We start from the raw sequence: 25859 nt of genomic DNA on the forward strand, positions 1-25859 counted from the left end.
AAGAACCCTACAGTGGCCCTCGGTTTTCGAATGTAGTCCGTTCCGGAAGCCCGTTCGAGTTCTGAAACGTTGGAAAACCCAGGGATCCCCAGGCCACAGCTGCGCCTCAGGATCTCGCCCTCAGCGGAAGCCGGGGGCATGTTCCACTTCCGGGGCGGGTTCGAAAACCGAAGCATTTCCTTCCGGGTTCAAGGCGTTGGTCAACCGAAATGGTCGTCATCGGAGACGTTGGGAAACCGAGGCCCCGCTGTACTTCCCTCCCACCAGCCCCGTCTCTTGATTATTGGCTTTCAAGAGCGGGTTTGGCATCAGTTTCATCTTCACACAGGTGAGTAACCTGACCTGGCTCTTCCTCTATTTATTCGTTGCCTCATATCCGCCATCACAGGTACCCGCAGGGCCTCCATAGTCTATGCGGGGCAACAGATTCTCGCACACAAACATGATACTACTGATACTCGAGGATTCTTATTGTTTGTTTTGTGTCCTGGTCTGTAATAGGCCTCATGTACTTAATCCTAATGAGCAGGGCTCGGGGAAATGCTGTCCCATTCGCCCCCCCAATAGCCCACCTCATAGGTTCACTAGGAAAGCTGCGTACGTGTGTCTACATTTTATCATCGCCTACTATCTCCTTAATTCATTGCAGACTGATTTATGCCCCTGCCACTCTACCGAGACAACTCAGTCAAAGGTTATTTATCAATGGCCAAATCCAATTAACCTTCCTAGTTTTCCCCCCCTTTAATATTTAGTGCCTTGGGTGTAGCACATCTTCCCTGCCTTCTTGTATACCCTTACGTTTCCTACCGGTGAGCCCTCACCGTTATATGCCAACGTCCAGCAATTGTCCTTCTGTCTCTTTCATTAGGTCAGTATCTAATTTCTACGTTTAGAAATGAGCGGTCTCCACAGTTCTAGCATCGGCATTTTACTCTCTTCTTTCTGCACACTTTACACTCCTCAGCTCAGGGGCATTCAAAATAATCGCCACCCAAGAAGTCTCCCAGAGGCTGGGCTGCTGTGAGGATTAAGTAAACCAATATGCTTAAAGAGCTCTGAAGCACCTAGCACACATTCAATAGATGGTATCTATTATATTTTCGGGAAAAATCTAAACACACTTTTTCTATCATTTACTGGATGTCACTGTTTTAATGTAATTAGTAAATAAAATGTTTTACTAATATCTCAGACTCTATCTTTTAAAAATCTAGTTCCCCTCTCCCTCGTAACCAGTTCCTTCTTCTGATTACACTGTTATTACCATTTTAAAACTAATTTTCCACAGGCAATTCTCTTTCTTCCTAAAAGTTTTAATCTATGAAGAGTGTAAGGTTGTATTAAGTCAAGTATAGAATATGTCCCATCGCACAGGGAACAATCCAGCCCAACCTCTTCATTTTGTAGAGAAAGCAAACGAGGCTCCAAGAGTTTAAGGATCCCTGATGTCCACACAGCTGGTTAAGGCAGAATCAGGTGAGCACCTATTATCTGGTGTTCTTTAGACCTTTATCATGGGAAAGACCGTTTTGAATGTGTAAAACGTAAAAATAGAAGCCTGTGAAGTGGGAAGTGAGCCACTTGCCAACCTCTCACAAAGAGGCAGTGATCCATACAGGTATTTCACTGGAAGACATTGTGTCAGAAAAAAAAATCATTCTTAGCTTATGAGATTGCTGATCGTCAAGCAGGAAAGCATGGCTTGTGGCTGCCACTCCACATACCTGGAGTCAACTGATGTCCTGCTGAAGACTCAACCATAAGAGACATGAAGGCCGAAGTAACCTCAGATAGGAAACCGTGAAGTTAGGGCTTGGGTGGCACCTCTAAATTTTCTGTGCTGCTTAGTCTTTCCTGACCTGTGCCCCGTATCAAATAACTGGATTGTCTTCTTTAAAAATAAAATACCCTTGTTCAAAAAGAAAATGTATATTCCTGGAACTCAATGAAGAAAAATATATATGTCATTGCACGTATGAATTCTGGGTTATTACAGGATTCTAATTTTAAAGCCACAAACTTCTGTAAGTAATTTAGTTTGTGAGACTGAATCGGCTGAGCTAGCTTTTCGCAAAATTAGGACACAATGCTTCCTTAAATATGTAAAAGCCTAAAGCTAATGATTCATTCCCCGTGCTTCTAGACTTTATAGCATGCTAGACAAAAAAGAAATACTGAACACGTATTTCCAAATTAATCATATTAATTTAAATATTAATTGAGCTGTTGAACTAATCCCTCATTGGCAACACGTGCATGGAACTGGCTTCAGAGCAAGATCCTCTCAGTGTGTTAGGTCAGTTTTATGTTGAAAAAATTCCTTTTTGAATTCTAACTACCGCAAAAGTTCCTTGTCTGCAGCGTAATGGTTAGGACTATGGACCTCAGAAGTCAAAATGTATGGGTTAAAATCCCGTTTCAACCATTTATGAGCTGTGGGCTCAGGCAAGTTATTAATATTTACAAAGTGTGATTATAATACATATACCACAATGTTGCTGTTATGATTAAATTGAGCTCACAGAAGTAAACCCTGTAGAGTATTTGATGTTATTATTGCTATTACACATGAGAGGAAGTATCACTTTGCACAAAATGTTTTTATTAAGTCAATCTCTGTGCATGTTTCATTAGCCAGGAAGAGTTTAGGAAACACAACATTGAGCCAACTTTAATCTTCTACAAGAATAAACTCAGGCATTGAAATTTTAGGGCAGTATCCATAGAGGAGATGGGTTTATTTCTCAAGGGGTCTGTGTCTGCAGTTTCACCTTCTCTTCACCAGATGGAACTGAGTTGAACTGGGTGGACTTGGAGAGTCAAGAAGTTGAGAAGACCAAGGTTAACTGAATTTCTCCAAGAACAACAACCCATAGGCCGGTTTCCTTTTCATGAAATAAAATATATTCTTTACTTGAAACTGTTAATCTATGGTTACACTGGACTTGCTTGCTATTTTAGAAACTGAAACATCCAAGCTCAAGGGGAGGCCAGCTAATAATGAAAGTTCATATTTTAACTTTCATACTCAAGTGTCTGAAAATAAAAATCCCTAGTCAGTTTATCTCGCATATATGCTCATAATCACAGCTTGGGGACCAGGGTACTCACAAACAGAGGTGAAGAAGCAACAGTATATAATTAATACGTAACAATAATATATAAATAATGTATAATTAACAGGACATGATACATTAACCACCTCCATAGAAATCATCCATAGCTGCTTTGAAATTATATTTATTCAAATTGCTCTCAAATTTTGGCTTAATTGCAAACAGGTCTTTGATTGGTTTTAGATGTATTACTTCCTAATAATATTGAAATTAACTTTCTATCACATAGCAAGGTTAGAAACTAAAAATATATAATTTTAAATATAGCTTTATAAAGCTATATAACCCATTGATAACCGAAATTATTTTATAAGGTGAATGGAATCTAAATCAGTTTTATTTTATTAGATTCTATTTTTAATTGGTTTCATTTAACATTATACCTCACAGAAAATGACAGCATTCTATACAAATGACTTTTCAAATGACACTGGTTTTAAAGTCTAATGAAGGAAAATCTTTCATTATTTTATTGTAACTGCAAATTTTTCTCATCTGCAGCACAAAATAAGTCTAGATATTTAAAATCTATAGTTAAACAGTTAACTAAGCTTCACTGTGCAACTACTTTGTACCAGGTCTGATGGGAAACCCTCAAAATAAAAAAAAATTAATAGTCCCCATACTCCCAAAACTCTAAGTCTTGTAACATGGCAAATATTCATATTACTATAAATTAAATAATAAAATACAAAAAGAAGACAGAAAGGAATGTGGAGCATAGATATTTAGGATATGTTCAAATACTTTATTTCTCTTTTTACTATGTCCTACATTGTTTATGTTATACTGGAATGTTAAGTGGATATGTAAATTAACTTATCAGAATATTTTACTTTTTATGGTTTAAATAAATCTTACCACAATTAATTTTCAGTGAATGATCAAATTTAAAAACTGGGGGAAAATTCAATGTAAAGCTTACCATACCATCCGAAAATGTTCTGTTTTAGATTTTGTTGGATTTTGTTGGTTGTGCTACAAGAGTGTACAAAATTTTGCTACCTACATGTCATATTTTTTTACAGCTATTGTACCCTGCTTGCCAATAACATTACATTGTAACAGCCGTTTTCACTAGGTAGTCCTATATAATCTATTAAACTTTTAAAGTCAAAAACTTGGCATTGGAAATTACTGCATCCCTAAAACAAATGTCAGACTCATTCATGCTGTGGAAGGCTATTATAATTTTATGTCTATAAACTATGTCAGCTTTGCAAATAATCACTCATCTGTTACATCCCGCCAAGCACTGAAAGGTGGTTCTAGAATCCTAAGCTCCCCTGTGCATTTGAAGCAGCAGGAGTACAGTTACGTTGCTGGAGTGAGCCACTCTCACACTTTCTGCTTCCTTCCCGCTTAACCAAAACGTAAGTTAAAACAGGACATTGACGGCCAAACCCCCAACTGAATATCAAAGCATTTTTCAGCTATGTGATGGGCCTATTGTAACCATTCACCTGGTAGAGGTCATATCATTTTTACTAAAAATATTTAGTCAAGTTAAATAAATCTGAATTCATATGCTTTCGGTTGATTTCTTTATTATTTTCTGAATCAAGAGATAAGCCAACAATCATAAAATGGCGTAAGTATCAAATGGACAGAAAGTGATGTCTACTGTACACCTTCTGTCAGGAAGGCAGTAAGACAGTTTTTAAAAACAATTGGCTCTTTAGAAATATAGGTACAACATGCTAATATAAAAACACATTGTAGAATGATAAACAGCTTTGATAATTATAATAATATAACTGGCTTCCTAGAGACAAAAAGGAAATAAAAAGCTATTTGTGTCCTGGCAGGTGTGGCTCAGTGGTTGAGCGTCAACCTATAAACCTGGAGGTGAGAGTTCGGTTCCCTTCTGGGTCAGGGCACATCCCTGGGTTGTGGGCTCGATCCCCAGCAGAAGGCATGAGGGAGGCAGCCAATCGGTGATTCTCTCTCATCATTGATGTTTCTATCTCTCTCTCCCTCTGAAATCAATAAAACATATTTAAAAACTTTTTTAAAGGTTTTTTAAAAAGGTTTTTGTGAAGCAACTTTATGTAGATTAGTAATAGGAAATGGTGTCTCTCTGAGCAAAGCCTGTCAACACCACTTTCTTCCAAAAAATTATCATGCCCAGTAAAGAAGATTTAAACACGTAATATAAAAATCATATTTAAATGTTTAAAGTTGAGGAAAATAATTTGCAAAATAAAAATTGTAACAAAAAAAGAAAGGAACCGTTTGATGAGTGAAACGGTACCACAGAGGTGCAAAGTTTTCAAAATGGATGGGATTTTAAATATCTGTTCCAACTCCCACAAGTTAAATATAATAAAATAAAGACTCAGGTAAAATAAAAACAATGTGGAAACAATGGTTGGAAAATAGTCTTTTATGATCTGAAAGGTAATGTCAATAGAAATACGAAACACTCTCATGTTTCGTAAGTAAAATTCAGAGATATCTTGAGCCCTATCATTGCTTCATACCTCAAGAAAAGTGGAAGCTCATAAAGATGAGATTTTATGAATGAATTGATGTAAAGAGGTGGGAATATCTAAGAGAAATAGATATAATATAAGTACTAAGCTATCTCAATTATTTTCTTTTATAAAATAAGAAACTAGAAACAATATGTCCATAAATATTCTGAAATATAAGTAATGTTTCAAGAGTCATTTCAAATTCTAAAACAAGTAAAACAGACAAGCAAAAGAAAATTAAAACATTAACAAAGGGCAGGTTGAATGGCACAAAATTAAGACTAATGGCAAATTACAGAAAATAATGAAGGACTGAAACCTAATATATTATCACAAAAGATAGGAGGTAGAAAACAATAAATATTAATACATTACTTATTAATTATTAAATATTATACAGAGTGATATCTAAAATGTCAGAAAATGGTAGGCCACTTAATGTTCTCTTGTGTTTCCGTGTGCTGTAAAGCAACCGGCATTTATTAAGGTTCCACCTCTAGAGCGCTGTGCAAGATTCCTTGGAGAAATAGGACTGCTAAGTACACAGCCATTGACCTCCCATATTTCTTATTACATGAGGGACTTAGAATATGCATAAATTACTAAATACAAGGCAGACTGTGGTAACAGCTGTAATTCTGATACAAATAAAATTTAGGGCTGATGTGAGGAAAGAAGAGTTTAATTTCAACTCGAGAGCACCAGAGAAATGAACCTGAGCAGGAGAGATGATATCTCAATAAAGTAGAGGATATATTCTAAGCCAGGGAACAGGTCTGTTTTGTGTAAAACAAAGTAATTTAAAATCTGCTCCAGAAATACCACATATAGAATGAGAAAGCAAAATAAATATGCTCACGAAAGACAACTGTAATAAAGAGCCATGGTCACCTAGAGGAGGCGCAGAGCATTAAATTCTACCTGTTACACCCTTAGTGTAAACGAATTGAATTTTATTCTGTTCAGGGTGGCAGGTTCCTCCAAGTGCTCCCCATACTTCTGAACCACTAAGAAGTCTAAGACTGTGTTATAGAAAACATTTTCCTCGGGAGACTGGGGTCGGCCGCAACAGGTTGTTAACAGATTTAATTTTGTTTCAAGAACAATATCAGGAAATTAAACAGGAGGCAGAAATACATCAATGGTCAAAGAAGAATGGCAATGATTTAGATGAAAACCATGGTTGGTGTATTTGGAGCTTTTATACAGAAATTTGGCTAAAAACGACCAGTTAGAGAATTACAGCGAATCACATTAGCACCATAAGCACTGTGTCTGCTAAATGTTCGGGGCCCTCTTAAAAAATACTGTGTTGTTAGGGAGGTAAAATGTGATTTCCTCATACAATGCCCCCCCCAGCGGATGCCTGAAACGGCAGATAGTTCCAAACCCTATATACGCTATGTTTTTCCTACACATACATCCCTGTGATAGAGTGGGCATACCCAAATTGCCGGCATCACTGCTCTTTGCTTTGGGGCCGTTATGAAGCAAATTGAGGGTTACTTGATCGCTAGCATTGCGATAGATACAGCAGGACAGTCTATCTGACAACCCGCACTTAGGTGGTTACCAAGGGATGTGGATAAGGGACTGATTATTCACACCCCCGCTGGGATGCAGCAGAACGGCAGATTTCATCACACTACTAGGAAAGGTGCACAATTTGAAACATAAATTGTTATTTCTGGAATTTTCCATGTAATTTTTTTGGACCACAGTTGCCTAAGACCACCGAGAGTAAAACCGAGAATAAGGGAGTACTGTATTAAAGAGTAAACATGATCTAAAATCTTATATACGTGGACGATTTAAAAATAGTCTTGTCATGCAGTCAAGTTTAAGTGTATTTCATTGTGAAAGCCAAAGAAATGCATTTAAAATGTTTACTGCATGGAGGTATAAGACGTAGTCACTAGCAACATCCTTTGGTGATCTGCTAAGGGACTGCCCTGCACAAAATTTCTCCTTGGTGATAGGGGCAGATTTACAGATGAAAAGATGACGCACAGCCCAGGCCGGGTGGCTCAGCTGGTTGTAGAGTCGTCCAGTACACCAATAGTTTGCAGGCTCGGTTCCCGGTCAGGGCCTTCCGATCCTGGTCAGGGCATATTCAGGAGGCAACAGAGCCGTGTTTCCCTCTCATGTCAGTGTTTCTCTCCTCCCTTCTCTCTCTAAAAATCAATAAACATATCCTCAGGGGAGGCTTAAAAAAAAAAAAAAAGGTAATGTACACTAGAGGCCTTGAGTATGCGGGGCCACTGTCTCCCATGCCTCCGGATCGCAAAACCCCCCACAAGGCTCAAACCAGGGATCTGCCCCACAGTGTCCCTCTTCTTTCTCAGGCCGGTTCACTGTTCTGCCCTCTTGACTCCCAGAAGCTTTGATGGCCCTTTAAATGGTGTGTGTTAACATATACTAAGGTGACTCAGTTCTGAGCTTCTCTTTCCCATTAGAATGAATTGCAGAGTCTTTGGTGGTGTGGAGACACCATTATTCAAGTTGTTCTCACCTTTCAAATCCGCCATTCTGACTGGAATTAGAAAACAGGAGCTCAGTGCAAGCTTATTAAAGTGGAAATGTCAAAACATGTCCATAAAACTTAAAATTTATACTTTTATATTTCAGATAACGTCCTAAGGAAATACTTTAAAATCTAGTAAGAAGACTAGGATTAAGAAATATAGTATAAGTTGGAGACCTAAGATAATATTATGATGCATATAAAAAAGTAATAATGACATCCTAAAGAGTTAGGCAACAAAAGAGGCTGTATTAAAATGTATCTTAATTTTACATAAATGTTTTCAAAAAATTGTTTATATACTGAGTGGTATAGATACACATAGTAATTAAAAATCTTTGTTATACATCACATATCAAACTTAACACAATATATTTTAAAATTACAAATAATAAAAAGTATATATTTGTAAAATAATATAAATTTTCATGTGTACTGACTAAATGAGAAAGGTGATTCCGAACCAAAAATTAAAACTTTAAAAACTAATCTTTTAACATAGATTAATAGTAATGTTTTCAAAGGACTACTTAAAAAAATGTTTTATGTGTCATAGTAAGACATAAAGGAACATAGAAACACAATAAAATGTCTCTTCCTTGCTAAAAGTTCAGAAACCAGAAAAACAAAAATTGAGGTAATAAAACTAAAAATAGAAATAATGTTGGGAAAAATCTTAGTATTTGTTTTCAATTATATTCTTAAAAAATATTAACAAAATTCTTGAACTATGGTTTCAAACCACAATAAAAGAAAGAGGTGTTGAAAATAAAATCAGGACTATAAATAATGGTATAATGATAACTTGTGTGAACATTATCAAATCATTTGGATGAATATTATTCACAGGAATAAATACAAATAGCATTATAAAATGCTCAAACTGGTACAGAATATGATTAGTGGGAAAAAACACAGAGAAAACATATAAAATAATATAAAATATGCATTGCATTTTATAGTCCAAATTTCTAAGAACAAAAAGTTTATTAATAAACCCAGAGAGAAAATGAACCAAATATTGAAAATACAATCACATGTGAAAAGAATTGTTGACTAGGGTCATGCAGGGTTCATCCCAAGATTGCAAGGCTGGTCACCATCCACAGGAATTTGTTAATATATCTTATCATTTTAACAGAGAAAAGTAGTTTGAAAATGTATAATTAGGAACATATATCCAAGAAAATGATAAAGTTTAATATTTATTCTTTAATTACAACTTGTGAAAGGTACAGAGATCATCTTTTAACTTCTTTGTTGCAAAGGGTTTACCTTTAAGCAATGCCAAAATATAGCTAGTGTTGATTTACAAAACCAATTATTTGGGGGTTAGGATATGATTACTCATTTTATCAAGGAGCCTGCTGATTTACAGAAAAAAGCACCTACCTCAAGGCTTAGCTTAAATAGCATTAGCATGTTATTCTAATGTATACAAAAGATGATTTAAAACCTGAATTATCTCATTAAATTTTTGAGAAAGGCATCTCATTCTAAGTTAATATGTTACTGAATAAATTGAAGTGTGTTTAGGTACTTTCAAATAAATAGTCCAGTAGTTATTTAGTTGCAATAGTCATTATTAGTGACAATGCATGCTTCATAAAGTACTTTCTCATACTGGGCCCTGTTCTATCAGGATTATGTGAAGTTTACAAAGAATGTAAAAGATGAGGAACCTAAGCCTAAAAGAAACTGGGCACTTAGGGTCACCTGGCCAGTAGGATGTAACTGTTCCTAGAACCTACATTCTACTCTGTTAGCTCAGAGGTGGAGGGTAATCATAATAAATGTTTCCAACTTAATTTTCTTTATGATACATTATTATTGGAAAATGTGCTCTCACAATGAACAATTATTTTTGATACAAGGGAAATTTATCAGGGTTCAGTATTTCTTTGGGTTCTTACTCTGATGATAATCGAGGTTTAATACAGAGAGTTCAAGTAAAAGAACCTGGATTACATATTCAAAAGTGAAAGTAGCAAAGGTGATGCATACCTTTACATGCTGAATAGATATACAAAATTTTGATGAATTATTTTGATATCATTGCAATAATCTGGTTATTACTTAACAGGAAAGGAGTAAAGGGAAGACTAGATAATATAGGCATGACATTTATACAGCTTTGCTAATTTAGCACTCTCCAAGTCTGTTCCCTGCTGATCGATGGGGGAAGGGACTGGACAAAGGCAGTTTGGATCATGCCCAGTAAGGTCTGAGGGATGTGGGAAGGTGCCTATCTGTCTGTCAGTCACACCTGGGAGTAAGTCAGTGGCCAGAATAGGAGTGGCCACTGCAAGTGGGAAACCTGAATATTTAAACTTCCAAACAAAGATAGCACCTGCTCCTGGTTTTTGCTCACTTTCTCATGCCCGGACTCTTTGCTCTTGGCCTTGGGCCCTATGGCCCCCTGGCTCTCCTGTGGCACGGGCTGTGCTCCCTGCATCCATGTGGCCCACAGCCACGTGGGGCCCACACAAAGGACTAATGGACTTTTAATCAACTTGGATGCTGAACTACATCTGGCTGCAACGTGGAACAAAAGCTCTGGACACTGGCCCCCTTCTGGCACTGCTGGAACCCCAAGAGCACCTTTTTCAGGGCTGGCTTAAGGGGGATGGGACTTTGCAAGCTGAGGACTGTAACTCCACGCAAATAAAGCCTTTTACCACACCTCATTCTCCAGTGGCTTCCGAAAATACTTATTTCACCTGTACTCCAAGAACATCAACCCCATTCCCATGAGCAAGGGAGGAATTTGATTCTCCGATAACACTTCTATTTCATAGAAAACAATAGATACCCAAACAGATATCAGTAACTGCTATTAATGGAGTTAGAAACATTTGAAGTGTATAACAGCTGAAAGATTGGGGCAATATATATTGATTTTTCTGAGTGCAGTTTGGACTTAAACTAAATTAATGAATTCAATGAACTGTAATCCAATTCAATTCTCCTAATATTTAATGAGTTCCTACTCTGTTTATAAGGTACTAAGTTAGGTATAGAGATCCCATGCTAGGTGATTTAAGATCTTTGACATACTTCCTTTTACTCAGTAGAGTTATAAATTAAGGAAACGTGTTTTATTTATTTTACATTTCTAAGCAATGAATTCATAGAAAGTTTTCCATGAAGTCTGGGTTATTGAAAATAGGAAGAATATAAGTAAATATGAAATGAGACCTTATACATACATTATAGTTATGGTTTTCTTTCTATTTTAATTTGTAAAAAGAAAAAATACAGTATTAGGTAGCATTAAATACAATACCTAACTATAATAATATAACACTATATATTTATATGTATACAGGTGATATATATTTTTTAACAGCAAACTGTAACTTAATAAAGGATTCAGCAAAGCATATCCCAGCACTAACATGAGGCTTGTCCCTCTGGTAACATAACCAGTCTGACTTTTCTGAATTCTCCTGTTTCTATAGCCTTCCTTTCATCTCTGCAGCATATAAAATAAATTGTTCTAAGTTCAGAAATACTCCGAAAAGGAAATAACCTTATACATGTGAACAAATTAAGAATTCATCTCAATTTCTGGAATGTTTTTCCCCTCAAAGTCAATGAAACCCTGTTCAATGTGATAAAAAGAGCAAAGGTTTTGAGTTGGGTAAGCTGGATTTGAACTCTATTTTCTCCACTTGTTAGCTAATTTCCTTTTTCTAAATAATTTCCTCAGATTTAAGAAGGAGCTAAGTCTCTCTCTCTCATGCAAAATTGAGACGCCTAAATGAGAGGCACTCACCGTCCACAGCAGTGGTCAGAGAAAATCATTTTCTTTTCCTGCCATGAAGATGAGAAAATAAATGAAGATTCCGAAGAAGTAGAAATGCCTAAAGACTTATATTACTGAGAAAAAAAATGTTTTCACGAGTACGTTAGAGAAAAATTGACTATTTTAAAAATTTAAGTAAAAGTATAGGAGACAGAATTTATAAAGTGTGAATACAGGGCATCCCCAAAGAATGGATACACACTTTGAATGATTATAAAGTCAGTGTTTATTTACAGTTCATTTTCAAAATTTAAAAGAATCTACAGAAATGAATATTTTTTTTGTCAATGCCTGTTTTCAAACTGATGACCGTTCTGGTCCAGTCACTGCTGATAACCTGAGGCGATGGAATCGCAAATATCAAGAATCATTTTGTTCAGTACTTGTGCGCCCTTAATTCATTGACTGCTGCCAGTTTTGTACCATAAACTTTATCTTTTACATACCCCCATAAAAAAGTCTAGTGGCACTTTAGGGTAAATTTTCTTTGTTCAATGCATAGTCTGGTTTCACCCATTATTTCAAATCAGTTAAACCTGAAAAGGAGTGGAAATTAAGTGAGTTATCAGCTGTTAAAGTGTGTATACATTTTTTGGGACGCCTTAATTTTGTGCTTAAATATACAATTAGTAAGAATGTACATACTTATTAGACATTGTGATTATTATTGACTGCATTTAATTTTGGAGTTTAAACAGTACTTGAAGCGTGTGTAGCAGAGTTGCCTCTTTTAGCCAAACACCCTTCTTAGAACTAGCTGAGCAGGCAGACACCGCCAATCTACGACCCCTTCTAATTTCCATGAAGGCCGGCCGCACATCTTATAGGTGACTCCTGAGATTCTCTTATGTATTAACAACCAAAGAGCCAGCTTGAGAACCGCTCCACTTCATTTTAAGCAAGCAGTCCCGGTTATAATACTGACATTATATGTAAATGGTTAGGAATACGTTGAATGGAAAAGAGAGCTAGAAGTTGAGAACAAAAGACAGAACGAATGGAAAAGCAGAGCAGAGTTGGTTATTTGTGTAATAAAGCTTTGTGAAAGGTAAAGGGGCCACTTTCTTTGTTATGTCAAAGAAAAGAAACAGACATTGGTTTTGAAACACTGCAGGAACAAGTCAGCATGTCCTGCTGATTGTCTCCCATGCCTTAGTTTGGGGTTTCAATAAATGGAGCTAATCCTATGTATTGTGGAAAGTGTTGGAAACTCACCTTGGTGCACGAGGAAATTCCTCTCTTTAGTTGTACCACATTAAGTAAAACAATCCAAAGCTTTTATCTCAAGCTTCTAAATTTACTTTCCTCCCCTGCTGAAGTAATGGAAGTGGGGAAGATAGCAATTTACATAGATAATAGGAGTGTTTGGTTTTAATCTTACATTAATAGTCAAGATTTTGAGACTTAGAAACTGAAAAGCCTCTCGACATTTGTTGCATTAATAAACATTAAATCTGGTTTCTTACTAAATTGTCATTAAATAATGAAGAAGTGAGCCTTATGGAATGTGAAAGGGGCTAGGGAGATGGAAATTAAGTAGGATGTTGGTGCATACAGTAAAATAACATGAATCATCCAAGTAATCAGTGTGGGGAGAATGAAATAAATATAAAATACTACATCAAATTTGGTGAATGCCCTACCCTTGTAAAGATAGACCATTCTAGTTGACTCCTATGGACCAAAATTGGTTAAATAATCTAATGCCAGTGTTTCATCCTACACCCATTCATAAATCCTTCTATTGCTCTTTATATTTCAGATTAAAAATAAAGCAAAATGAAATATAATCTACTTATTTTAAGTCTCTAATAAAGCCAAAAATAAGGTATAGAAAATCATAACATAAAGTTATATTTTATACTTACTTATTTGTTTGGCCCTTTACATGTGTTGACCTTGGTTAAGTTTGCTCAAGGCTCATTTCATGAGTCACTAAATGAAGGAGCAGAAATTTAAACCTAAATCTGAAAGCATTAGCAAGCCAGTGAGGAGTTCTGAAGCAGAAACTAACATGGAAAAATAAAACGGGTAAGAAGCACAATTTGCTGATCACAAACTATTATATAACTGTACAAACACTGTTACAGAAATACATGTGGGATGGTCATTAATACTGGATAAACTAGTTAATATCAGTTGGCTGAACAGATGGAAGTCAATAAACATTTTAATTGAAAATTACAAGGGAAATTAAATTAGATTAAGTCACAAAATGATGCATTTCTTTGGAAAGTTCCAAACATTGTAGAATGTTAATACTTACCTATGATAAGATAAAGACTTACTATATGAAACATGTAAATAAAGGTGGTATATCACCGATATTGGATGATAAAAAATCCCATTAAAGAACTAAACAATTTCACAATAACCAAATTGCCTTGGTATTGTGTTCACAGAAAGCCTGCTTCAAAATAAAGACTCTGCATTCTTTTAGGGTAGTGGCTAGATATCCATCGCTATTTTCTTTTCTTTTTTTCTTTTTTTTTTCTTTTAGAGAGAGAGGAAGGGAAAAAGAGACAGAGAACCATCCACGTGAGAGCAAACCAGGGGAGAGTGAAGTATTGTCAGCTGCGTCCTTCATGCTCCCCACCTGGGATCCAGCCTGTGCCCCGATCAAGGTCGGGATCAAGGGGCAACCCTTCGGTGCACAGGAAGACACCCCACCAACTGAGCCACACTGGCCAGGGATCTACATTCTCAAAGTCCAGGCAAGGGCTTTACAGACACAGTGGTCCTCCATACATGACTGATGGCTGAAGGAATGTGTTGATGAGTCTCAGAACTGATCAAATAAACCCCTGGTTCTTCCTGTAGTCATAAAATCTACTGATCACTATACCTTTCACAACTCCTGACTTAAAATGTGTCAAAGCTACAATTTTCAATTCAAGATAATACTATTTTAATAAAAGACATAATAACCCAAACTTGACTTTAACCAGAAGAAAATGATAGAAACAACTAATATCATATTTACATGAACTAGCACAAGATGTAACCCAGTATCGCTAACATCTTCCAATTTCTTTCAAGACCTTTGAGGATTTTGCTTTTGAAAGAATTAACTCAATTAGAAAGCAGTGTTTATAAAATAGAGATTTCAATAATCTATGCAATGACAGGTAAAAATAAGTTGTTATCTTCAAATTCTTGAAAAATGGCTGATTTCTAAAGTCTTACACATTGGTAATATTTAAAGATTAAGTTCAAAATGTCATTTCTGATATTCATCTATTAATATGTTAATGAATACTTCCGAGCTAACATAGATATTAAAGATTTCTTGGCACTTTGCTAGAAAATTGATTTTAAGAGTTACTATTTGACCTCTTTTAAAAAGATTTGAGATGAAAAACCACTCAAGTACCAGTAGGATTTTCAGATGGAAGTTTTTTTTAAGCCATGAACAGAGAGCTTTGAACATGAATTAAATACAAGTAAGCATGGGCCTGTCAGCATTTCTATTGCAAACCTCATTTAAGAGACTTTATCATCTCTTTCATCTTTAGAAGTTATGAAGCTGGAAGTTGGGAAACAAATTAGCAGCCTAAATGCAAATTTGTTTACATAAAAATTTGAATTGGTTCGGCTGTTTTGATTTAGACATTAGCCAAAACCCCTTAACTCGAGGTTTCTCTCTATGTGTGAACACTGAGGGAATATTCTGTCTAGGCTACATAGTTCCGTTGCTTAGAGCACAGAGCCAGTACATGCCAGGTAGCCAGCGTTTCATCTCCAGGAGATTCAGTTGTATTTATTCTGCCTGTTCTCCTAACTTTGATCCCTTATCTTGAAAATGCAGCTTTTAGCAACACAGAGCTCAATGCTGGATAGAACATGCAGGTAGATCAGCATAAATTCACTACCAACATTTGGGAGAAATTCAAATTACACATCCAATAACAGATTCTGAAGAGACATTTCTGTACATGAAAATGTCATTTAAAGACTGAAAGCAAAGTCATTTCAAACAATTACAAATTACCTGAAATTAACAGTATCGTATTATATTTTAATAGAATACAACAAAGTAGATTCATATTAACGTCTCTATATTAAAATACTCATAATAAAATACAGCTTAAACTTATCTTTTTAAATTATCCAGTTAATATACTGCAGGTACCCATTATGTGGTATTATAAGAGAAAATAAAATTAACATTTTTTCTTCAGAATTTCAAACCAGACAACCCTCATAGTGTAAACAAACAAAAATATAAAAGATATGTCCCTATAAAAAACTAAAATAGGTATTTGAGAAATTAAAATAATATCAAATAATAAAGCACAGCTGATAATTTTATTAAGTAACTCTGAATGGGAAAACAAGTGGTTAATGGGAATGTGAACAAGCTTATAAAAAGGTATTTTAATTAGCAATTCGCTTTTCCTTCTCACCACCAAAATCATCAAAACAAAATGTGGAATTGGGGAGGGGTGGGAAATGGGGGAGGGGGTAAAGGGGAGAAAATGGGGGATGTCTGTAATACTCTCAACAATAAAAAAGATTTTTAAAAAATGTCAAGGCAATTTCTGATTTAAAATTTCAATAAAATAAAGTGAATTATTATAAAAATAAGAGTCAATTTTAAAATAGAGAACTTGACTGACAATCAATTTTCAACATTAAACAAAATTTTGAAATTCATAGTTGCAGGAAATAGACTTGGAGACAGATTGTAGATGTGCCTTTATCCCTGACTTTTGCCAACCTTAGAGAAATCTACATCTAGCTGTTGTAAGATGCAAAACTACTTAAAATAAGGATGTCCCATAAAAAAGTGTGCAATGTAATAAGAATGTTCTACGAACAGTGTATAGGAAGGTATCAGCATATCTGAGCTTTAAAATTAAAAACGTCGGCAAAAATAACAAATCTAAAATATATACCAACGAAACATAATATTTTAATAATGCAAGAAGAAAAAAGCTAGTTGATTGTGGAAGAGTCGGAAGTTCAGAAAGGACAAAAGTACAGTGCTTTTGTTACATACGAAAATAAATTTGGTTACGTTCACAAGAAAATGTAATGCTATTTAATGTATGTATTTTTCTTTTGTAGATGACAATGTATGCTTCAATGCTCCCATTTAATTTTTAGGTTAATCTTTAAATTGCATATTAAGTGTCTCATTTACCAATATTATTACATACATGTATGTGTGTCTCCTGACACGACTGTTTCAGGAAATACTGCTTTAAGTCTGGTCAAGATTTGGGGGTAGGCACAGCGTTCTTTCATCTCCACGCCCATAAACCAATTAGGAGCAACATAAGGAGGCTCTTAAAGCAGCACCCGATAAAGAGATGTGTGCCCTGGACGGAAACGGAGAGGCTGTTTGCACTCGGGCCTGGCGAGGCGCCGCCTTCCTCTCACCTGCCTCCTCTCATGTGAAGACAGGCGGCTGCCCCTGTGCGTTTGACCAGGGCGCACGCACGCAGTGAAGTACACTGTGCAGATGGAACGTGGATACAGATATTTTTTAAGTACCTTCCCCTGGCCCACAAATAAATCTAACGTACATTCCCTGGCTAGTCGACACTAGACCAGACAGTAAAAATGGTTATAAGAGCTTTCCCAGCCTTAAAATTCTATACGATCAGATGGAAGATTAAGGTACCAAAAGGAACAAATTTATTTTCCAAGGATCAAAATACAATTGGCAAACAATTTTTATGTCCACATATTATTTTATATGTGAAATCCATAAGTTAATCTGCATTCATAAATTGTAAATTTTACTCAAGACATGGGTTAGAATCTAAGAGTTATAACAGAATTGGGTTTTTTTGCACTTAATGAACTAAAGAGTTTTATGTATTTTATTGGCATGTTTAACTGATGTGTTATTGTACATTTAATTCACTTACTATTCCTTTAAAAAGTAGAAAATACTACTTTTTCTCTGGCCTCAAGAAACTGTGAATAATTTGTAAATGGAGATAACAATCTGTACATAAGTGATAACAGCTATCTCACAAGACGCTTGATAGGATTCTAAGTGGGGAAATGAGAAAGCCACTGTTTAAGATGTAAATGACACACAATATAACGGGCTTAGCACAGAGCTTCCCACTTAAAAAAAAAGAGAGACATAAAGAATTATCTCCTGATACCATTTCCCAAAACATAATAATGCCATATATCCTCTCTACATCTGAAGTATCTGAACATTCTGGAGTCAACCAGATGAACTTGTTGTGTGATGGAAAACTATGGCAGGAACCCTGCTTTTTCAAAGTTATCAAAACTTAGTAAGTCCACTTCTGCAGAATCTATTTGCACTTATAAATTTCCTTTCAAAGTGGTATCCATCCATATTTTTAAATGTAATATTTTTTAAAATTCTCACAATCACTGTAATATACATAATCATGACTATTTCTTTAAAATTAACTAACATGCAGGAAAGAGAGGAGGAAGGCCTTTATAATCTGGAACATTTTTACTAGGTTTAGTAAAAATCACTTATCCTTTCTAGGCATATGCATTTATTGTATAAAAAATTAGCACTGAATTAGCTGATATTTAAGAATCCTTCCAGCCCTGTAAACACCACGATTTTTTGTACAAGATGAATACACAAATTCATGTAATTTCATTAATTGATCAATATTAAAATAAATCAATATTGAAATGCAACAGATGAAATGAGCCCAGGAGCAGGGGTAACATTTTAAAGCTCTGGGTCTGGCCCTGATTCATGGAGCCAGCACCTGAAGTAACTGAGTAACGGTGATAAGGGGAAATTTCAGAGTGTTTCTCAAATGGATAACAGCCTGGGAACTTAGCCAAAGTGCAATAATAGCTAGTGAGAAGATGGTACATTTTTCATTTACTGGTATGGAAAAGTTAGGGCTGCTTGTGTAAGGGATAAAGTACATGAGAGCCCGTACTAGCCTTGCACATGGAAGGGTATTTTGATAATACTGATGACTGCGAGTGCCAGGCACTGTATAGGTTACATCTATAATCTCCTTATAGGCCTACTGATGTTCTAAACTCCTTTAAAAAAATAGATAATGAAACTGAAGCTAAGGAAAGCTGAGTTGATAATAGAATCATTATTTGACATCAGGTCTTGGTGGCTCCAGAGCCCTTGCTCTTTCCACTTTACTCCAATGGTTCTCAAATTGTAGAGTGCATGAGAATTTCTTGGATGACTTGTTAAAAATACCAATGCCTGTGCCCAACTACCAGGGCATCTGATTCAATAGGCCTGTGGTGGGGATCTGAGAATTCTTATTTCTAACATATTTCCAGAGGATGCTGATGCTACTTGTTCAGGAACACTTTAAAAATCACTGTAGTGCAACCACTTAAGAGCCAATCGAATAATATTGTGATGTCCAGTGCCACGCGATGATCACTGATATTCCTGTTATCCAGTTACAAAGTATGTGATCCTTATGGTAATGCTGTAAATTTAGGTGTTTTTTAGAGGAGATTTCAAATTGGGTTGTGGGTAACAAGCCATCATTACATAGAAAATAGTAATCCTTATGACTTCGCTACCAGCAGCAAGAAATAGCTTAACTAAGAGCCTGATGCACATTTGATGACCGTAAGATTGGAGGCTTGAGAGAAAGGCGACTATCACTACTGAGACCATGAATACGGGATGGCATTCAACAAATTGATTTTTCTCAGTGGCTTTGATAAAAGTGATATTCCTGATGAGAATGAGAGCCTCACAAGGGACCTAATTCTGAGAAAATCTTGCAGACATGGAGATCAATCTCCCTGGAACGTAACATGAATCGCCCGCCTGCTCATCCTGAGAGAAAAGATGAATTTGGTAAGAGTTGTCTGTTGTATCATCCTTACCGGACCTCATGCAAAATCCAAAATCAGAACTGACATTGTATCCCTAAACTATAGACCCCTTTGAATTGTGAGTAGAGGGAATGGAAGAAAGGAGTTATGTTTTAATGTATCTCTAGATAAAAATAAAATGGCCTTATGTTTTATTTGCATCTCACACTTTTTTGTTCCCTAATCTCTTCATTTGCAAGCATTTTACTTCTAATATCCCAGACAACGGAATTCAAAATACAAGATGGAATATTTTCTCAAACAGTCATGTTGCCTAAAGTAATAGGTTCCTTGCCAGACATATTATTGGTTGCTTCTAAGTTACTTTACAAATTGGACAAGCACTGCAAGTATTTGATATCCTGAAGCACTTTCTGGATATCCTGATGAATAAATAGAAGGACTTCACCTCTTGGGACATGGGAAGAAGTACATTTGGAGCCTAAGGAACCAAGGTTTAGGCCCTAAGATTTGAGATCTTAGACAAGCATTGAACATCAGAGTTTGTTTCCACATAAGTACAAGGACACTATTAAAGTCCGACGGCTCTCACGCTTTTGTTTTCTCAGATCTCACTTATAATAGAGTTTCACTTTTACTGTATTTCGAACCATGTATAGACGCCACCAGCTACTGCTTCATTTTATTCCTTCGCTGTTTCTGTAGACACCAAATTGTGTGTTCAGGGAAAAGACATGCATGCCCCAAATATATTCAACGACCCCACAAAGAGTGACTCTAGTTAATACCGTGAACAGTGATGACTCCTGTAACGGAGTCGATGCTCCTGGGGTACTTCACAGGTTGAGTCACTGCACCCCCTTTCTCCCGGAAGGATCTCGAAGGAGCTGGTATCAGGCTCCCAAGAGGCTGAAACCTGCTCCTGAACTGTTTCTGCTCACACACTTTTGCTACACCCAGCGGCGAGTGTGTGCGTGTGTGTGTGTGTGTGTGTGTGTGTGTGTCCCCTCCCCAACGCGTCCACACCAGAAGATTCCGGGAAAACACACTGATGCAAAATGACATTTCAGAACCATTTCAACAAGGTAGCTGTCCAGGGCAAGTCCGGCTCGGGATCCTGGGTGCGGTTCCAGCCCCTCCGGGGGGCGCCTTGGGTGCGCTTGGCCACTGGGCGGGGCACAGCCTCCTGGGGCCTCCCGCCTGCCTTTGGGGACCTTCCTTGGGCGCCCCGCTCCGGGCTGTTCTGCGGGGCGCTGCAGTCCCCGGGGCGCCCCGCTCTCACCCTGGGCTGGCCGCCCCAGCCCCCCCGGAGGGGACCGCCCGGCGATCCCGCCGCCCCCGCGCCCCGGCCTGTCTCCTGCGGCTCCTCCAGGGTCCCGCGGGGCCGCTGCGGCGCTCGAACCCCGGGCCCCGCCCCCCGCTTGCCTCCGGCGCCCGGGCCCGGTGGGGATGCGGGTGGTCGCAGAGCCGCAGGAGCCCCCCCGCCCGTTCCCCGGGAGGCCCCCGCTCCCCGCGCCCGCCAGAGTTGAGGCTGAGAGCGCGCAGCGCCGCGGTCCGCGGGCCAGAGGAGCTTCCCGGTGCCTCCGCGCGACCGCGGGGCCGTGCAGAGTCCCGGGGACACGCACCAACCGTCACCGCCACGCGTTTCCTCCTCGGACTCCCCTCCCCCTCACTCTCGAGCCTCCCAGAGGCCTCCGTGCCAATCCCTGGGGACCGCCTCCTCCCCGCAACACACCCGCACACACGCACACGCACACACACGCACACATACACACACCCGCACACACGCATGCACCCGCACACACACACGCGCACACCCCCCCCGCGCGCGCGCACACACATGCACGCGCACACACCCCCACGCGCACACACTCACACACACACACACAGGAACGCAGGCTGGCTCCCAGGTCCAAGTCAGGCACCCGGTTCCAGCCCCCGCGGGGCCTGGGAATTTCCGGGAGCCGGGCCTCTGAAGGACAGTAAGGAGTGCTCCCAGGGGACACAGACAGGCCGTCGGAGCTGCGGCCTGGGGGGATCCCTGAACTCACGCAGAGGCGTCACCTCCCAGCTGGTGTCTCAGTCTCAAACCTCACGCGAGGGCTTCGGGTGGTGATGATGGGGGGGGGGGGTTGCTGTTACTGTTTGGTCGAGGCATTAACCCACCCCGCTCCGCTTTGAAAAGCTCCGTTTTCCTGACCTGCCAGGTCAGGCTGTCTCTGGGGGGGGGGGGGGTGAAGGTATCTGTCCGGAGACCTGGACTCCAGGCTGGGCCATTCCCAGGCTCCTTGAGAGGTGCGAGGCGGAGCAGCTCCCACCACGTGCACACTGGGGACAAGACCCTTCCCAGTGGTAACTAACTGCGGAGAGGGCGCGAGCCCCAGTTTGCAGAAGAGCCTGGGGATGGGAGTAAGACCTCCTTGGATTCCAGGGCACGCGGGAACGTGGATCCTTCTGGAAGTCGGGAGCCCTAAGAGACGCCCCAGAAGCGCGGCCTGGCGCAAGGTCCGGGACCAGCACACTGGCTCCCACCTGCTGTTGACCGAGGTCAGTGTACTCTATACCTTCCCTGCTGGGGGTGTGCGCTCCCCGCGATCCCAGGAGGAGGGATATGGGAAGGCACCCCGAGTGTCTGTTTACGTGGGCGGGACGTTTAAGCAGGACTTGGAGATGCACAGTTTCTGTCTGAGGGAGACCTCAGCTGACACCCCGCAGCTGCGGGCTGCACTAGAAACCCCTGCCTGCGTGTGCGTGTGCGTGTGTGCATGGGTGTGCATGTGTGTGCATGTGCGTGTGTGCATGTGTGTGCGTGTGGGCTCCAGGTGGAAACAACTGGCCAGCAGCAGGTCTAAGCAGCCCCTGCCCTGCCCCCTCCCCCCCCCCAATTTGCTGCCCTGCACCGCCTTTTATTTCAGATGATGACAGTGGAGATAAAACGCCCCACTCTGGAGGCTCAGGCCTACTACCCACGGCCACTGTGTCTTGCACGCGAGGTGTTTGCTCCCCGAGCCTCTTTGTCATTGCTGTTGCAGGCAGCCGCGGGGGACGGGGGGGCGGAAAGTGCACGCAAGGGGGAAACCTCCAGGCGCAGGGAGATGCTCACTTGGAGGACCGCGTCCCCGGACCTCCTGAGCCCCAGCTGGCTGGACCCCGACCTGCAAAGCGCTTCCAGCGGCTCCCACCGGGAGCCTTCCCGTGGGCCTGAGAGTCCAGAAGAAACCGCGTGGGAGACGAAAGCGGGCATCGGCACCAGGGGAAACGTGTGCCGTTTCAGCAGTGCCATGTTTAGGGGAAGCCTTGCGACTAGGGTGAAATGGAAATAAAATAAAGAGACGAGAGGTGCCGTCACAACTGGCACCACCAGACCACAGGCAGCAGGTTGGCGCACATGGCCCAAGTTTGTTTCTCAGAATCTGAGGACAGCGTTCCAAGTTGTAAGAAACAGGCGAGGTCTCCCAAGCGGCAGACAGGTGACAATAAAGAACCTTATTACCATTGAAAGCGGGTTTTTTTTGTTTTTTTTTTTTAAACGGTCCTCCGTAGAACATTGGTTTTGGACCGGACCAAAGCGAGTGTGGCACACTCCTTCCTCCCAATGTCCCCCAAACTGGAATATACTCAGTGGAGACCGGTTATCTTAGCGCAAAGCCCGCAGGTTGTGAGCAGAGGACAGGGGTCCCGTGTCCCGGGCCATTTAAGAGCAAATTAAGGCGCCCTTCCTTTCTAGGCGCGCCTTATCGGGGAAATACGGTAGGTGCGGGCCGCGGGGCTGGCACCGCCGGCGGCGGGGCCCCGCGTCTGGGAGGCCGGCGAGTCTGTCTGCCTCGGAGACTCCCTCTCCCCCACCTGCCCCCGAATGTGTTTCGGCTCAACAGGTATCACTTGGAAACTCGCGCTTAACCCCGGGTCACCCTCTAGCAGGAGCCGCCCCGACAGGCTTCCTGAGACCTCCCCGCGCCCCCCCGCGCCCCGCGCGCGTCTGGCAGGCAGCCCCAGGGCCACCCATTACCCGGGGACTCCCAGGGGCAGGCGAACTGAGCGCGGGCCGGCGACGATACCCCTCGTAAGCAACCCGAGGCGCGTTTTTGCGCACGAGTGGGTGCAGTTCTGCAGCTTACAGCACACGGCTTGGCTCAGAGATGCGCGGAGGTTCGGGGGGGGGGGGGGATCCAGCCTTAAGGAGCCGGTCGAGATTTGCAGAGCTGTTGCTGCTCAAGAGACCAGGGTGACTACTTGGCATTTAGAGATGTAAATTAAAATTCGAGACATGCCCCCCTCCCCCGCTATCGTTGGTCCTAATAGAGGGAGAGGTAAGCCCTCCAGCTTCCTCCACCCAAAACATGAATTATCATTTCCACTGAATGCAAATGGGCTGCCTTCGGTGGGGGGACAGCCAGCTGCAAGCTGGACAATAAACTGTTTCATAGAGACGCGGGCCGATTGCGGTTCAGAGAGGCGCCCCTTCACAAAGGATGAAGCGTCCAGTTTGTGTTGACAGCCTTGGCGCGCCCGGGCCAAGGCCCCCCACCCCCCTGCTCCCCACACACACACCCCGCCTCCCCTGGCACCCAGGCGACCAGGATTTGAAACTAGCATCACTGAAAGCGAGAGCCATCGTGTCCGCTGGAGCCGACATGAGTGTGGGGAGGTGATTGCTGAGAAACGACGGCAGGAGTCATAAGCACCTCCTGAATATTCCTTGCAGCAATTCATGGGCAGCGGGGTGCAGGATAAGTTGTGGAAGAGAGCCGGGGATCGGTTTCTCTCCCGAGGACAGTCCCCCTTCCGAGGATCCCGCTGCCCCTTGCCTTCCTGCCCAGGGATCCATTCTACGTCTCGCCCCCACCTCCCCGCGCCCGGGCATGTGGCACGCGCTCTACCTGCCTGGACCCCGAGACTTGCTGGGGGGGGGGGCTCTTTCTGGTCGTCAGCTAATGACTTTCCTCCCACCTCCCTTCATCCCCAGGGGTGGCTCTTTACACCTCAAGGTGTCTCCGACGGTTTGAAAGCCTCGCTCTAAGCCAGACCCGTAGCCCAGGACGCAGGGAAGCTCCCTCGGCACTTAGCGATGGGTCCGAGCCCACAGAATTTCTTTCACTCATTTATGTAGGTGCTGGTGTGTGTGTGGGGGGGGGTATTGGGGGACCCCCTGTGCCCTCATGCATTTAAAACCACCACATCCCTAGCCTGTCGATAACTTTCCTACCTGAAACGGGTTTAAAAAAAAAAAAAAAAAGCATTCACAGGAGTGTCTTTCATATAAATATTCCCACCAAGGCGCCCAGCCCGGCCGGCTCGATCCGAAATCGGGGTAACCCCCGGCGCCCCGAAAAGTCTGGCGGAGGAATTCTGCCGGGCGCCCGCTCGTCAGGGAGGCTGAGAACCCGCTCACGTACTCGCCGGAGCAAACCGCAAGAATATTTATTGAGCCCGGGCTCAATCACCGCATTGAACGCCGACTCTGGCAGGCGGAACGCGTTGCCTAGCTGAGCGGGGGGGCCGTGAATCAACTCCTTCAGCATCACCGTGCTCGGGGCGTCCGTGCAAACCACAAAGTGAGCCCCCGGCCTCCCTCGGCCGCAAGTCCGCTCGCCTCCACGCAAAGCAGAGGGGAACCCCCCCTCCCCCAAAATAAAATAAAAATAGAAAAATATAAGGCAGACCTACCTCTGGCGCAAGACACCGTCAATAAAAAGACGAGGTTCCAGAACGTAAATCCACTTTGCGTGCCCATTTTCTTCCCGAGGGCGAAGTGCGGGCGGCCGCATGTGGCGCAGCGCGCGCGGCGGGGCTGCGGGGGCGCGGGCGGCGCGGCGGGGCTCTGGGGGCCGCGGGGCCCCCGCATGCCGCTGGCGAGCTCGCAGTCGCCGCCCTGCGCGGAGCCGCCGCTGCTGCCGGCGCGGTCACGGCGCCGAGTGAATGGCGGCGCGGGGAGAGCGCGGCAACCTTGACGCGGACTCAACCATCTCTCCGGCGGGGGCACCGGCTCCCGCGCCCGAGCCCGCCTTCGCTGGTAGGGCTTTTTTTTTTTTCGGTTTTTTTTCCCTCCGCCCAAATCGACCTCAGTCCCAGCGCCCGACGGGAACCGCGAGCGAGCCTCCGGCCGCCGCGCGCGGCTCCGACCAACTCCCCGCAGCGTCTGGAAT

The 25859-nt window shown here is 41.6% G+C and overlaps 1 protein-coding gene across 1 annotated transcript in view; it reads right to left on the minus strand.

Annotated features, from left to right (window-relative positions):
* Positions 1 to 25462, minus strand: part of CSMD3 (CUB and Sushi multiple domains 3) — a 551595-nt gene extending 526133 nt beyond the window's left edge. The window contains exon 1 of the mRNA XM_016224286.2: positions 25381 to 25462. Within this exon, the coding sequence (XP_016079772.2) occupies positions 25381 to 25447 (67 nt within the window). The 5' untranslated portion in view covers positions 25448 to 25462. The remainder of the gene's footprint in view (positions 1 to 25380) is intronic.
* Between the last annotated feature and the right edge of the window lie 397 nt (positions 25463 to 25859).

This window comes from Miniopterus natalensis, chromosome 16 (assembly GCF_054644295.1).
Source record: "Miniopterus natalensis isolate mMinNat1 chromosome 16, mMinNat1.hap1, whole genome shotgun sequence".
Taxonomy (NCBI): domain Eukaryota; kingdom Metazoa; phylum Chordata; class Mammalia; order Chiroptera; family Miniopteridae; genus Miniopterus; species Miniopterus natalensis.